Below are 16,196 nucleotides of genomic sequence, written 5' to 3' on the forward strand. Positions count from 1 at the left end.
CCGTGCATTTGACAACAAATCAGAAGTACATACAAGGGCCACCACGTACCCCTAAGGATGACTGGAAGACAGAGTTAGTCAATCAATCACCACACAACTTGTGTAAGGGAAAACCTATGAAGGTACCGCCCTTTATCGATAAACCATTAAATCTTATAAGGACTCAACATAAGGCTGACTACACACAAAAATATCAAAACAAAAAAAAAGCACAAGGAATTTTACATCTGCCATACACCCAATACCAATCTGCTGCGGATTGAACCCGCTACTGAACTACAGCATAGGGTAACTTTCAGTACTTATTGCTGAAGCAGGCAGAAGTCCAAAATATAAGAACAGGTTACACTTCTTTATTTGCAGCAAGCTACATTAAGATCATCTTTCAACTCCACCAATGTTTTCTCCAAATGCCACACTATGCAGCTCAACACCAACACATTCTAAAGCACATTAGCTCACTTAGGCTTGTGTGTAGGTAAATACAACCTTACGTTAACCCACAAATGGTATGGAATAATAAAAAAATAATGATTCAGACCTTGAGAAATCTCCTCGACCACTGGTTGTGGCGTGTCAGATTTCATCAGGGCAAGCTATTTTTAAGGCCTACTAGTCCATTTTGGCGAGCTGACAAATAACAGCTGTTATATTCACTCACAAAGTGAATGAACAATAAAGATGCAGTTAAATCTTGTTTTTATCTTGTCGCATTTGCTCTGCATTCAGAGACAGAGGCCATAAAGCAGTTTATCTTCCTATATTTACGATTACTGTGAAGGATTTTGTAAAGTGAATTGCACGACAATTGTGTTGTGCAAAGCGTGTGCAACGAAAGGCTGTAAGATATCAGGTTTGTTTCTAACATTGCAGTAGGTTATAGGTGAGCTGTCCAAACATTAAAAAAAATATATTTAATTAGTAAGGAAGGCACATTTTCATATTTCTGTGCGACATGAAAAAAAAATGTTTTTTTTATAGATTAAAACAAACCGGAAAACTTTTCTTGGTTGTGTGCAAATGATAAATATTTTCGCTGAAACTCAAATTCCAAACATAGTTTGTACGCTATATACTTTCATCATTAAAACTGCATGTTAGTGGGGAAGTTTGTGGCCATTTCAATGGAAAATGTGCTGTGTGTATAGGACAGAGGTCTACCACATCATTCTTTAGTAATATATTAAAAGTGAGGTGTTAAAATGAACTGGGAAGTATTCCTACCCTCACTCAGATCACAATGCTATTAGAGAACTAAGAGGCAAGTCATGGGTTATGTGCACACTGTGTGGGCTCGATGCTTATTATACATGGAGCAAACGTTAAGTTTATTAAATGAATAAAAATATGTACAGCAAAGATGCTAAGCTTGCATATTTGAAGGTGCTCTTATATCTGATAATAAAGAAACAGGCAGCTCCTTAAAATAAAATGTTTGCCTCGGATCACCCAATGAGACCAGTTTACGGAAAGAAAAAGACAAAAATAAAAAATAAAACCAACCCCTAAACCTCATCATGACTGAAGTTCTTCAATCTATCAAATGACCCGTGAACCTCCTGACAACAACGAGGTCTATATAACTTTAGTCTCCATGCTCAGCTTTTCTGCTCTAAACAACTCTTATGTTGAATCTCAGGATACTGGTTGGTCTCTCAACTCATATTTACGGATAAACCTAGCTACGAGACATATCTGAACGCTTTCAAATCCACCAGCTTTAGAAAATAAAGTGTTTGATTCTTCACAAATACATTGCATTTACAGTAAAGTACTTAGTCAACTCATGTTCACTGTGGAAACACCCCCTTCCATGTCTACTAAATACTATTTCAAATCCTCTCACCTACTCTGCTTTCAACTACAGAAAGAACCTTGAAGATAGACCATTCCACCCTCCCCTCAAGTTACTCTACTGGCACCTGCATGAAATCCACATCTTGTTGAAATCATATCTTGAAATGTTGCCAATATCACTCACAAAGTTTCAGAAGCAAGCATCTTTTCCACATCAAAGTTACCCTATCAAAAAAAGTATGCACTTTCTGGGGGGTAGTTGATTGTCTGGGTGTCCACCTTAGAGGATACTGTGAGCCTACTTATGTCTAGAGTGCTAATTAAAATATATTGCAGTCTGGCGAGGAATGTATATTTTACAGATATTCTGTAGCTGGAGCATTGGTGGTGTACAAGCGAAGGGTGATGGAAGCCTGTTACATGCTAGAGATGAATTTTGTATTAGAACATTGGAATGTTGGGAGCGCCGTTGATAACAATGGAGTGCTGAATCAACTTCTACGCCCCCAAACACCTCCTCCGATCAGCCAGCCACGCCCTCGCCGCCGTCCCCCGCATCCGAAGAGCGACAACAGGAGGAAGGTCCTTCTCCTACCTGGCCGCCAAGACCTGGAACTCCCTCCCTCCCGACCTGCGCCTGACCCAAGACCACCTCTCCTTCAGGAAGAAGCTCAAGACCTGGCTGTTCGAGCAGTAACGGCACCCCCCCCAAAGCGCCTTGAGACCCTACGGGTAAGTAGTGCGCTCTATAAATGTCTTTGATTGATTGATTGATTGAGTGCTCTGGGCTTATAATGGCTGGTATAAGCCCGGAACTCCAACATTCCAATGCTTCTTTGTGGCTGTGAACAAAGGCTTCAGGGAGCCTGAGGGGATTTCAATCCCCTCACGCTCCCTGAAGCCTTTGTTTAATTTGTAAGAACATTCTGCCCTCTAGTGGCAGAATGATCTAATAGCCCTATAGCCCTTCGTAGCAGGGCTATACCGGCAATTAAAGTCCTGCTGCCTTGTTAAAGTCCCTCGCCTTCGGCTCAGGCCTTTAACGCTGCAGCGGGCCTTTAATAGCCAGTATAGCCCGCAACGGCGGGCTATAAGGCTATAGTATGCTTCTTGGAGGACGGGGAGGATGTTGCTTTACATGAGGGGGCTAAGGTGAGGGCAGGCATGGTAGCACAAAATAAAGCAGGGACCTAATTTTTAGTTTTACAAGCGTTAAGCATTCTAAAGTTCAGAGTGCAACTAAGAACAGATGTCCGTAAAGCAGTCAGAGATTCCTATTTAGAGGTTCTTGAAGGGATGGAAGAAGACAATTTTTGTCGGCCACGAAGTGAAAGGAAAATCTAAGGAGAGGCGAGGTCAGCAAGATGGTGGTACAGTGGATGAAAATGACTGACCAATCTAGAGGGCTTCCTGGAAAACTGTGCTTGAAGGGATTTGGGGCATGATCTAATTGTCAGCTTATGAAGCTGTACATGCTCCAAGGACTATGTGCCTTGTAACGCAACCTACTCTGCCGATGTCACATCAATATCACTTCATGCCTTTAAGGACAGCTTTACTGTCATAGCCGCTGATGCATCCTTTGTGGGTAGCCCCTATGATTGGGACTCCTCTGCTGTTCTTAGATCGGCACATGCTTTATGAACCAAAACTGCATTTTTATTTTCTTTTGTATGTTTAATTGTTACTTACTGCTACTTTGGCATTAAACTCTTATCTTTTGACCGATGTTAGGATTCTATTATAACTAAAATATGTGACAGTTTGAGGAAGAAAATGACAAGATGGGAGATGGCATTATAACAGGTCAGTAAGAGGGCCTTAAGGAACAGTTCAGAAACCGCCAGGAGAGATTGAAGTCATCAAAGCATAGGGCGGGTCTAACAATGATGCATGCTATGGAAAGAGGCAGTGACAGGTCAATGGAGGCAAGTGATCACTAGCTTACCAACAGGAGAGGTAACAGGACTGCACTAGGGTTCGGATGAATACTGCAAATGGGAGGAGTTTTGCTAGTTAGCATTCCCGAGATGGGGACACAAAGGGCCTAGAAAGTGTGGAGGAGTGAAGATTAAGGGGTGAGGCAGGAATGAAGAACAAGATTAAGTGCTGGGACAGAGAGGCTGAGGGAAATGTAGTCGGTCTTAGGCTCAGAAGAGTCAATGAGCAGAATGGGAAGGGGGGGCTCTATGACAGGCCAACTGTAGGTGAAGTGGGATGAGGGGGAAGTAGTTCTGACAAAAAAAACAAGAGCAATAAGCATTTTTGCAATCTTGCGGGTGGAGGGGAGGTTCTCTTTGCAGGACAGAGGTAGAAGTGTTGATTTGGTGCAAGTAAAAAAATCAAAAAGGTACCTCTGTAAGCGGAAGGACACTGGGCAATGGAATCAGTACTTGGATCATGCTACAGGGTAGGGTCAAGCACACAAAGAGGAAGTGAAGCCGGCACTCACTGGCAATGAGAAGCAAGGTAATAAGAGTAACGATTAAGCCAACCAATGGTAAGTATTGGGAGGGCTCCAAGCGCCCTGTAAGCAAACAAAATATCTAGCAAGCAACACCTAAAGTATAGGGTATGAAGGGATGGCAGGAGGAAACTGTCATAAAGGCTAAGAAGTCTGTCAAACATACTGAAGGGCATAAAACAACTGACAGAACCGCAAAAGCATTTATGCGCACTAGCGAAAAGGCAGGAAAGTGTTTACCAAAGAGGATGGTGATGTGTCCTATCCGAGTGGAAACAGCCTTTACCGCTCAAGTTCTGTAACACAGTATTTTACCATGCAGGTATTTGTTTGAAATAACATACTTTTTATATTATTTTTAAAAAGTGATTTTAGGATTTAGGGATGGGTTGTGGTAAAGGGAAGTGAGGCGGACTTGAGAATTCAGGGGTGGGTAAAGGTAAAGTGAGGAGATGGGTGCCTTGAGGGTTCGGGTGGGTGGAGGTAAAGGGGAGAGAGTGTGACTTGAGGGCACAGGGTGGGTAAAGGGAGATGAAGGTGACTTGCGGTACAAGGGGGGTAGAGATAAAGGGAGGTAGTGGTGGTATAGGTAATGGAATAAAAGGGTAATTTTACAGTCAACGAGTGGGTGGGTTTAAAGGAAGGTAAGACGATTTTATGTTTACGGGTAGGTAGAGGTAAAGGGAGGCGAAAGTGAATATACGGTTCAGGGGTGTGTAGAGGTAAATGGAGGTGAGGGTGAATTTACGCTTCAGGGGGTAGGTAAATGGAGGTATGGGTGATTTCAATAAGTATTTGATTGATGTCTCGGGGGGCGGGACACAGAGGAAAAGAAAGACAGCGGGCAAGCACCAGTGAAAAAGAAGAAAATAAGATGGACAAAGAAACCAAACAATGGTAACTAATGGGTTTGCTAAAAGCCCCTTTTCAGACTTTTTTTTTCCACAAACTTGTCAAAAGCGCTAGCAAACCTCTATCTCAGGCAAGACCTAACAAGGACATTTTTAAAGTAAATGCAAAAGAAATCTTAAGGCCCACAAAAATACTTAAGATGTCTTAATGTAGCTCATATTAAATACAAAAAAAAACATCCATACATTTACAGTGACGAGAAAAAAAGTGTGCTTTCTTAAGACTATATAGCTTTACATATTAAAAGGAATATCTGAACTTCACCTTGGCCTCGCAAACAGTAGCCAAGCCTAACTTGTGACCATACAAAGTTACAATTTGGCTTTGTTTATTAAACAAAAAATGAACCAACATGCTGAAGCCGGATGTGAAAACGTTTGTGACTGCTTTTGCTTGTTTATCAGTTAACAATGTAATCAGAAACAGATTCCACTATTACTCGACCACTAAAAAGGTGCTACCAGTTGCATATAAACTTAGAAACTTTGCACAATAGTTTTGTAGCATTCTAGTTTGTGATAACACAGTGTACCTAGGCTGAAAGATCTGTGACAGTATTAGGAAGGAATTGTTGCTGTTCATCCGTCTGCAAAGTGTTAAACCATTTTCAAAAACCTGAAGTCCACCATTTCACAGTGAAAAATTATTTACAAAATGGATGAACTTAAAAATAGTTACAAATCTACCTAGGAGGGGCAGAACATCAACATACACCATAGGGTATCGAGAGGGGTGTATCTAGAGATTGCAAAGTACCCCAAAGCTACATCCAGGGTTGTACAGACAGCTGTTAGTTCCATATGTAAGATTTTATTGTTTTGTCATTTGGAACAGAGTGAAGAACAGATATAGCTTTTGACTAAGCAAAGCTAGGAAATCCTTTTATCCCTAAAAAGAAGATTGCTGCATTACTTAACTTTATGAAACAGTACCTAAATGAACCGCAAGACATTAGTAGCAATGCCCTCTGGAAAGATGAGTTAAAAGTGGAGTTTTTTGGTTGTAATGTACAATGGCAGGTTTAGAAAAAATTAAACCCCACATATCACCGCAAGAAACTCATTCCAAACATCAAGCACAGTAGATGAGGGGTGATGGTTGCGGTCTGCTCTGCAGCCACAGGACCTGTCTGCCACTCAAACAGTAAGCTCACCATGAATTCCTCTCTACACCAGCAGTTTCAAGAAGAAAAGCAAAATCCACAGCAAAATCTTAAACATCTACAGCAACTTTACACCAACATGGTTAATCTACCAACCACCAACCATGACCAGAAACAACACAGCGACAATAATGTGGAATAGCAACTCAGGGGCCCCAATGGACCCATACGTTCACCACATCTACAACCTGGGCACATCACCAATTAGCAACACCCTAACACACATCTGCACCTCTAACGCGTCTGCCTCTTTCCTGGATGAATAGAAACTTGCAGAAATCAACGCCCTCCTCAAGAAGCTCAAAGCAGACGTGAATCAACTGAGCACCTTCCAAACTATCTCCTTTTCCAGCCAAAGTGATTGAGAAGTCCATCAGCAAGCAACTCACAACCCACCTCGAACTTCACCATCTTCTAGACAACACTCAAATCAGATTCAGAAGAACAGCACGGAAACAGCAGTTGTAGCTGCACTGATGAAATTCAAATCATCCTGGACAGAGGAGATGCAGCAGCCCTCATCCTGCTCTACCTCTCCGCTGCATTCAACACAGTCTCCCACAACACCCTCATATGAAGAATCTATGAGATTGGCATACAAGGATTTGCTCTAAGATGGATCTGTTCCTCCCTCACGGGAAGACACAAAGGGTTAGGCTGCCACCCTTCACAAGTGAGGTCAAGAAACTGATATGAGGAGTTCCACATGGATCTTCCCTCAGGTACACCCTTTTCAACATATACATGACATCACTATCATGTGATCACAAGACATAACCGTCATCTCCTACACTGATGACACCCAACTCCTCCTCTCTTTGACAGGTAATACAACCGCCACCAAGACCAACCTCAACTGCATGACAATGGTAGCAGACTGGATGCAAACCAACTGACTGGAGATCAACTCCGACAAGACGGTAGTACTAGTCTTCGGCAACACGACCTCCTTATGGAACTTCACCTGGTAGCTATTGAAGCTAGGACTAAATCTCACATCCACAGATCATGCAAGAAATCTAGGGATCATCCTAGATTACAAGCTCAACATTACTGCTCAAGTTAATGCAGCATGCACCTCCTGCTTCCACATCCTACGCATGCTGCGAAAGATCTTCATACGGTTGCCAAAGAACACCAGTTAGTCAGTCATGCAAGATGTCATCACCAACAGGCTGGATTACGGCAACACACTCTATACCGGAATCTCCAAATAACTCCTTCACAGACCATCTAGAACACCGCTGTAACACACACCGCAACCTCAACACACAACACACCTCAGAAAAGTTCACTGGCTGCCCATTCACAAGCGCAGACAATTCAAAACTACACTCAAACATACCAAGCCGTACACAACACAGGACCAGAATACCTGAACCTCATACACTTTCAACAACCAACGAGACATATACACTCTGCCTCCCTCTGACACTCCCCTCATCCACAAAAACAAAACTAGAAGTTGCTCGTTCTCCTTTATGGCACCCAAGACATGGAACAGATTCTCTCAACACATCAGAGCCTCCTCCTCACTTCTTGAGTTGCGCAAGAAGCAGAAGACCTGGCTCTCCATACAAGCAACTTAGGGACGACACACCTACGAAGACCTGGCTCTCCATACAAGCAGCTTAGGGACAACACACCTACTCGAGAGCCTGGATACTGTCTTAGGTGATTAGTGTGCAATACAAATCAACATTATATAACAAAACATGAGGTTATCCATCGGACAGCTAAATGAGAGATGCAAGTGGATATGCTACAAAGTGATTCAAAACACAGTAAATCTGTGACTGCATGGCTAAAAAACAAAAAGTAATTAGAAAGGCCAAGTCAAAGTCAAGACCAAAACCCTATTAAGATACTGTGGTGGGACCAAAAAGAGCTGTGCATGGGACAACGTTTTCAAGCATTAACACTTTTGTAATCAGGAATGGGCCAAAGTTCCTCCTCCCAAGTGTTGCAAAAAAAAAAAAAAGCTCATTTCAAGTTATTGCTGCCAAAGGGGAATCCGTCTCTTATTTAACCATCACTTGCTCTTACTTTTACACAAAGCTACTGAATGTTGGCCTTTTTGTTTACTAAATAAGGAAAAAGTAAAACTTTGATGGACTATCACATTAGCTGAAATGTATCTCGTGTTAGGGCTTGGCGATAACTAGATGATGGTCAGATGGGTTTAATAGACTCTTAAGAGGATGTAATTTATATTTCACATCAATGAATATATTAATACAACCAACAAATCCCTAGACACGTGCTCTGAAGGTACCATTGTATGCAGTTTACCCTAGACATTTCTGGAGGATCTGAGAAAACCATATCAGTAAACAAGTATGCTAGCTTATGAACCAAAGACGACGGAAAAGAAAGTATTAAGTACATACGAGTCAGATATGATTACCACCTAGATACCAAACCACAAACCTTCATATTACGGACTGTGATGAGTAACTATGCAAAAACCAGGGCAAAAGATTTCATTGCTTTCTAGAGTTCCAGAAATGTCCAATTCAATCTGACAACAAATATTAAACAGTAATGGCCTGATTTTCAAAGCCCTGGTAAGCAAGGCTTACACCTCGTAATTAAAAAGTACATCACACTGAAGCCAAGAATAAGTATGGGACACTGAAATTGTGACGCAAATGAGAAAAACCCTGTGTGGAAGGGCAAAGACATTTATGTAGCAACGGAAGGCAAATTATGTAGCATTTCAGAATTATGGCACTTCTTATGGCAAAATTACCTAGCTATTTCAGAATTTTAACACTGATTTATAAAGAGTCTCATTACATTTGAAAATATACAGGTTTCTCATTACTATTGAAAATATACAGGTTTCTTAACGAAAACAAAAATACACATTCAATAAATACTACACAAAATATGTTTCACCAACAATTATTTGTTACCCAAGAACAATATTTTATTAACGGTATCCTTTATACCACCCACAATAGTTTTTATAGAACATATGTAATACAAACAGACCTACTATTTGTAGTTCTTGCAATAAAACGTTCCTTTATAGTTTTGCGCAACCCAACTGTGTTTTAAAACATGTACTTAGCATCTGATTGCCTATGTTCACATTTTGAAAAGACTAACAAACACGAAATACTTTTTCAGAATATTATCCCGGGTTGCAGATTTACTATGTAAGTGACGTGCTAATGAATACCTTAGACTCCAAACTACAAGCATTACAAAGGGAGGGGAAGTGTTTTGAGTTTCTTCTAAATAGCAACTGTCCTCTTGAAATAATTACTCTGGTGAGACTAGAAGGTAAACTTGTAATTGTTTTACTAATAAAACAAAGCATTTTAGCGATAAACTAGATACCTTTCTTTCCCCAATTTCTGAAATACAAAGAATCAATGTGGGATGTGGGTTGAGGCTTGGGCGGAATGGCCACAGCTTACGAAGGTAGGGAAACGTGAAGATGTTGGGTTCTTTTGAGACCATTCCCGAATTTCATCAAGAAAGAAGCTGATGAAGGGTGCAAAAGGAAGCCTTAAACGAATGGTGATCTATATGCAGAGACAGCCTGGTGACAAGTGCGTTTTAGCCACTTATTTGTGAGGGACGGTGAGTTACAAGCTCAAGGCAGGGGCCAGAGACAGTAAAGGAGAAAGAGTCAAAGAAGTCAATGACAGGATTCATTGAAAGGCTTGAAAGATTGTTTCTAGAAAGAGAAGGAAGCGTGGGTAAGATGATGACAGAAGGCAAAACTCAATGGCAGGGAGAACGGAGGGTTTAATAACAGGCACAGAGAAGGAATCGGCAATGCTGAGAGGCCAGTGGAATGTTAATACCGTATTAGTATCATGTAAAGCTAAGAGGGCCAGTGACAAACTGGGATGTCGAATATGGAGTCACTGACAGGCTCCGGGGCTGAATGACAGGCTCCGGGGGTAAATAGCAAGCTGCTGAGGGGCCAATGGCATGCTCCGAGGGGTGAATAGCAAGCTGATGAAGGGCCAATGGCATGCTCTAGGGGCTGAATAGCAAGCTGCAGAGGGACCAATGGCATGCTCCAGGGGCCACAATGACAATCTCAAAAAGAAGAGGCAGTGTCGGGGGTTTAAAAGGAAAAGGCTCTAAACCAGCTCCTGGGATGGGGAGGCAACATACATCAGCAATTGGTAGAATGCACAACAGTCCCTAAACTGTACCCACTTTTTTACCCTCTTCGCATCACTCCCATGCTCCCTCCCCTCACCTCCGGTGCCTTCAGAGTTTTCGGTCAGGCTACCCGCGGACTCGTGCTGGGAACCCACGCAGCCTCCCATGGGTTCCAGGGACCCCGCGGCCACCGCCTCCGCTCGCTCCGCTCACAGGCGGGGAGAACGGCGCTTGCGCACAGCACTCCTCCTCCAGGTCCCTGACAGGCGCGCGACCTCCTTTCTTCGGTCGCGCGCTACGCTCCCAAGTAACATGGAAACAAAGAGGAGACTTAGGGGCGGTGTATTGCTCATAGAGGCATTTGCCTTAAACACATTTTAATGCGCATGTACGACGTTCGCGCGGCGGCGCAACGCCATGACCAGCAAACATGTTAGATACGGAAAACGTCATTGTTTTATTCAGCTTTCACTTGATTTGGGGGCCCTCTAGTGGTACGTTCATAAATTAAGGATGTTTTTTGACTGACTCCAATATGGCTGCCAGTCCAAACGTATTCTATGCTCGATGTGAACCTCATCTGTGCAGTATTTACCGAATAGTTACTTTTTGATACATTTGTAGTCTTTGTGAATAGACGTAATGGAGATGATAGTTATCCCTAGTTGCTTCGAAAGTAATTTATTGTTACAGACCAGTTTTTAGGTCTCACGCCTAGCCGCTAGCCCATTTCAGAACCCCTTGTCCGGGGTTCTGGAATAGACCCTGGAATTGTACACGCTCGTGTGTGTGTGTTTAGTTTGCTCTTCTGTTATTGGGCTTTCAGTGCGTGTTTTTTTTTTTAACAGAGCACGCAATAGGCCAAAGGTGGGCGCATTGCTCCGCCCACGGCCTATTGGTGTCTGTTACGCGCACCAAAGCCCATATGTTTTCAGTTATCGTGCCCAGATACGGGCGCGATAATTGAAGACATATGGCTTGCAGTGGCGCACGCCTGTGCACCACTCGCGGGCGTGTATTTTTTTTTTACAATAGCGATCGCTTTCGCGATCACTTTCAGTGCCGCTTGTTTTCACTGGCCTGTTTTGAATCCCCCTTTTGGCACGTGTAGTATATGCTTCTTTCCCTCGTGCTGTACTCAGCACTTGGGAACACTCTATGTTATTGTTTGTATACTGTTCCATGGCTCCGTTCGGTTCTAGCACTCCGGTCAACGTTAGTCAGTTGCCCGGAGTCCTGGAGTCGAGCGGCAGCACATACCTGTGGGTGTTGCTTTAACTACAATAAAAGAAGACTGCAATCTACAACGTCTGCCTTCGGATAATCTTTTATTACATTTGGCGAAGAGCGGGTCCTGAACCTCTTCCAAACACCCACCAGGAAGATACTCGGCCGACTTTTCCAGCTCGCCCACTCAACTCCCTTCAGGCGCTTTACCTTAAAACCTTTGTTAAACTGCCCTGCTTTCCAGTCTTCGTCAGTCTGCATTTTGCCTGTTTCCTGGGGATTTCCTCGCAAACTCGACATTTCTTCGACGGTGACGGTTCGTCTCGAGCCTCTGAGCCCGTGAGTATTCAGCATTCCTTGCGCGTCATGTCAAGTCAAGTCAAGTCAAGAGATTTATATAGCGCGCTACATACCCAGAGGGTCTCAAGGCGTCATCACCCATTCTGACGCGCATTCAACGTAGCTGAATTTGACCTTACCTACGCCTCTCCGTCAACACGCACACGCAGGGCGGCCATCTTTGCTGGTTGCCTAGCTACAACTACGCGCTCTGCGCTAGACGCTCACACGGAGTCGGCTCATTTGAAATTTACACCGGATTTCAATCTCTGCTTCGTTTTGCTGACATTTCTTCGTCATTTGGAAACTCAGATACTGGTATTTTCATGGTTCTATTTACACTCATTTATATGACAAAATTAATTTCTTCATTTTGAAGTGTGTTTCTTTCGGTGACAGGCACACCACTGCCTGCATCTCAGTTTTGCTCAAAATTTTAATTTGTTTAATTTTCCTTTCATTTATTGGGCACATGTCATTGTTTTAATTATTTTCCTTACGTCATTTTATTCAATTTTGCTGTGACTGTGAAATAACTCATTTTAAATGGCTTCTTCTCAACAATTTGCTCAACCTCCACCCTTTCTTCAACTTCCTGGGAAACCTACTATTCCTTGGCGTCAGTGGGTTAGAGCTTTTGCTAATCATATTGTTGCAATTGATGCAGTCAAGTTCTCTCCTGAAAGAAAAGTCGCTATTTTATATGGTTGCTTAGGAGTTGCTGCACAGAATGTCTTTGAAAATCTTCCTAGATCCCCTGCTCCCTCTGGTGAGGCAGGTGATCACTGGGATGAATATAAGGAAGCTTTGTCTCGCTTAGCTCGTCATTATGGTGAAGAACCAAATGAAATGCTCGAAAGACATAACTTCTTTAAAAGAAGACAACGTGAGGATGAATCCATTGAAGAGTACATTGCCCAGTTAAGAATTTTAGCTTCCACTTGCGAATTCAAATCTAATCCTGACGTATACATCCGGGATCAATTTGTTTTCGCTTGCAATTCCAAAAAGATTCAACAACGCCTGTTGAGTTGTAAGAAGCCTACACTGCAAGAGACCATTGACATTGCTAAGAGCATTGAAAGGTCCATTACAACATCTAATGCTCTTCAGAAAGATCAACCTCATACTTCGTTTCATTCTTCTTCGGTTGATAATTCTAGTTCTGTTAATACTGTTAATGTGAATAAGTCTTTTAAACAATTGCCCAAAAAACCTAACCCCTTTTGTTACAGGTGCGGTTCTAAGTCTCATATTGGCAACAATCCTACTTGTCCTGCTCTTGGCAAAATATGTGTTTTATGTAAAAAAAATAGGACATTTTCAAGGTCTTTGCAGATCGGTCAAAAGGTCAAACAAACCTTCTGTTAATAACATTGTTTGTCCTGATATGGACGATTGTATTGATGAATTTCAAGATATGGTGGTTTCTATCCAATGCAATTACATTCATGCTCCCAAATTGGTTAAAGGTCCTTTCTGTTCTGCTCTTTTTGGTGACATTGAAATTTTGGTAATGGCAGATTCCGGATCTCCAATAACCATTTTGAACGATGTATTATTTCGTGAAAAATGGAATAACTCCATTTCTTTGATTGAATCTGACCTCAGTCCTAAAACATTCTGTGAATTTGACATTATCATGCTTGGTTATTTTAACTATAGGTTAGAATGCTTTAACAGATCTATTATTACCAAAATTTACGTTGCCATTAATGGTCGCAATATTGTTGGATGGCAAGATCTCGCCAAAATGGGTCTTTTCTTAGTGCCTGGTTCTGATGATCCCATTAGAGTTGGTGATCCTCCGGAGGGTTACTCTCCTGCTCCACCTTTTGTTTCCGAATGTCTCCTCGTCAATGATCATGAGTCTGACATCAAACAAATTTTGGACAAATTTCCTAAAGTTTTTTCTAACCAACCAGGTACTGTCAAAGGTTTTCGACATGAGATCAAATTGAAAGCTTCTGCCCAGCCCATAGTTCATAAAGTCCGCCCTGTTCCCATTAGCGCTAGGGACGAACTTAAGTCTGTACTCACTTCTCTTAGAAATGATGGTATCATTGCACCTTCAGACTCTTCTGAATGGGTTTCGCCGATTGTTATTGTACGCATAAAGAATGGCGAGGTCAGGCTATGTGCCGACTTACGCACATTAAACAAAAATATTTTGGTTGATTGCCACCCCCTCCCTAAAATTCATGATCTCCTGGCCAATCTGGGCGGTGCAAAATATTTTTCTTTAATTGATTTGCGTTCGGCATACCATCAGGTGTCTCTCACTGAGGCCTCTCAGGATCTGACCACATTTGTGACTCCATTTGGAGTTTATAAATATTTGAAACTTCCCTTTGGGTTAGCCAGCGCTGCTAGTGTCTTTCAAAAAATAATGGATCATCTCTTTGAGTCTATTCCTGGTGTACAAGCCTACCAGCATGACATTTTGGTCTTTTCTCCTGATTGGAATTCGCATTTGTCACATCTGACTTCTGTTTTAAGCAAACTTAACGAATCAAGCATGACGGTCAGAGCTGACAAATGTAAGTTTGGCTCTCAGTCTTTGGATTACTTAGGTCACACTATAACTCCCGAAGGCATAAAACCAAAGTCCTCTCTTATTGAGGCCATCACTCATGCTTCTCCTCCCTAAGACAAGGATTCCCTTCGCTCCTTCCTGGGTTTAGCAGAGTATTATGCCCGTTTTGTCAAAGGCTACGCTCAAATTGTTGAACCTCTTCGTTCCTTGCTTCGCAAAGGTTCAAAATTTGTTTGGTCAGAAGAAATTGACGCCTCTTTTGCTCACATCAAGAACATGATTGTTGAAGCACCTGCATTACATCCTTTTCAAGATTCTGCTAAATGTTTCATTATGGTTGACGCTAGCTTGACGGGCTTAGGTGCTTTTTTGGGACAGTGGGTCTCAGGAAAGGAGCACACAGTTGCTTTTTCTTCCAGAAGACTCAAAGACTCCGAAACACACTATAGCACTATCGAGCGAGAGTCCTTGGCTTGCGTATGGGCCATTGAGAAGTTCAAAAATTATATATGGGGACGAGAATTTGATTTGTATACTGATCACAAGCCCCTCACTCAGCTCCTCAATGGTGATGGTCTAGGGAGAGCTTCTTCAAGACTTGTCAGACTCTTATCAAAATTACATGAGTTCCATTTCAATATAAAGCACATTTCTGGTGGCAAGAACTTTCGCGCTGACTGCTTATCTCGCATGTCGCTTAATGATTATTCTAATTTACAAGAAATTGGTGACATCGAGTGTGTAGTTGCCACTCTTGATGCGACAAAGTTTTGTCCAGGCATCACAGAAGAATCGTAGTCCAAAGCTTTCGAAAATGATCATAACTTAAAATTAGTTGCGCAGTATATTTCCAAAGGCTGGCCTGAGAATAGGAAACTGCCTAATGAGTTAAAAGCGTTTGCTATGATTTCTTCTGAACTTTCTTTAGTTAACAATTTAATAATGAGACATGATGTTTTTGTTCCCCCTTCAGATATCAGTCCTGATATCATTAAGTTTGCACACCAAGGCCATCTTGGCATCACCAAAACGTCTCAACTTATCAAATCCCATTATTGGTGGCCTTCCATCGAGTCTCAGGTGAAATTTTTCATTGATTCCTGCATTGAATGCTTACTTTCGGATAAGAAATGGAAACTTATGAATACTCCTCTTCATCCTGTTCCTTTTCCGGATAAACCGTGGGAAAAGGTTGGCTTGGATTTTTCTGGCCCATTTGATGCCCTTCCCCTCGAAATGAAATACGTCATTGTTCTAATTGGCTATCACTCAAAATGGTTGTATCACATGTTTTGTGATTCCCCTTCTTCTGCCAATGCCATCAAATTTTTGAAAATAATTTTTATTATTGAAGGTAGTTCAATGATAATGGTTCCCATTTCATAACCGAAAAATTTACCTCATTTTTACTGGAACATGATGTCGTTCATTTTAAAGTGGCCCTTTACTCACCCACTTCAAACGGTTTGGTTAAACGGGCTAATAGACTTCTCAAAGATGCTATTCAAACAGCCATTTCCTCTCACAATGACGTCAAGAATTTTCTTGAGGAAAAGTTCTGGTCCTACAATATTTCTCCTCATAGTACAACTGGTATGTCCCCTTTTTCTTTGTTGAGAAATAGGAAC

General features: G+C 42.0%; 1 protein-coding gene across 1 annotated transcript in view; it reads right to left on the reverse strand.

Annotated features, from left to right (window-relative positions):
- Positions 1-10,785, reverse strand: part of UBTD2 (ubiquitin domain containing 2) — a 387,402-nt gene extending 376,617 nt beyond the window's left edge. The window contains exon 1 of the mRNA XM_086931587.1: positions 10,564-10,785. Within this exon, the coding sequence (XP_086787713.1) occupies positions 10,564-10,633 (70 nt within the window). The 5' untranslated portion in view covers positions 10,634-10,785. The remainder of the gene's footprint in view (positions 1-10,563) is intronic.
- Between the last annotated feature and the right edge of the window lie 5,411 nt (positions 10,786-16,196).

This window comes from Lissotriton vulgaris, chromosome 7 (genome assembly GCF_964263255.1).
Source record: "Lissotriton vulgaris chromosome 7, aLisVul1.2, whole genome shotgun sequence".
In the NCBI taxonomy this organism is placed as follows: Eukaryota; Metazoa; Chordata; class Amphibia; order Caudata; family Salamandridae; genus Lissotriton; species Lissotriton vulgaris.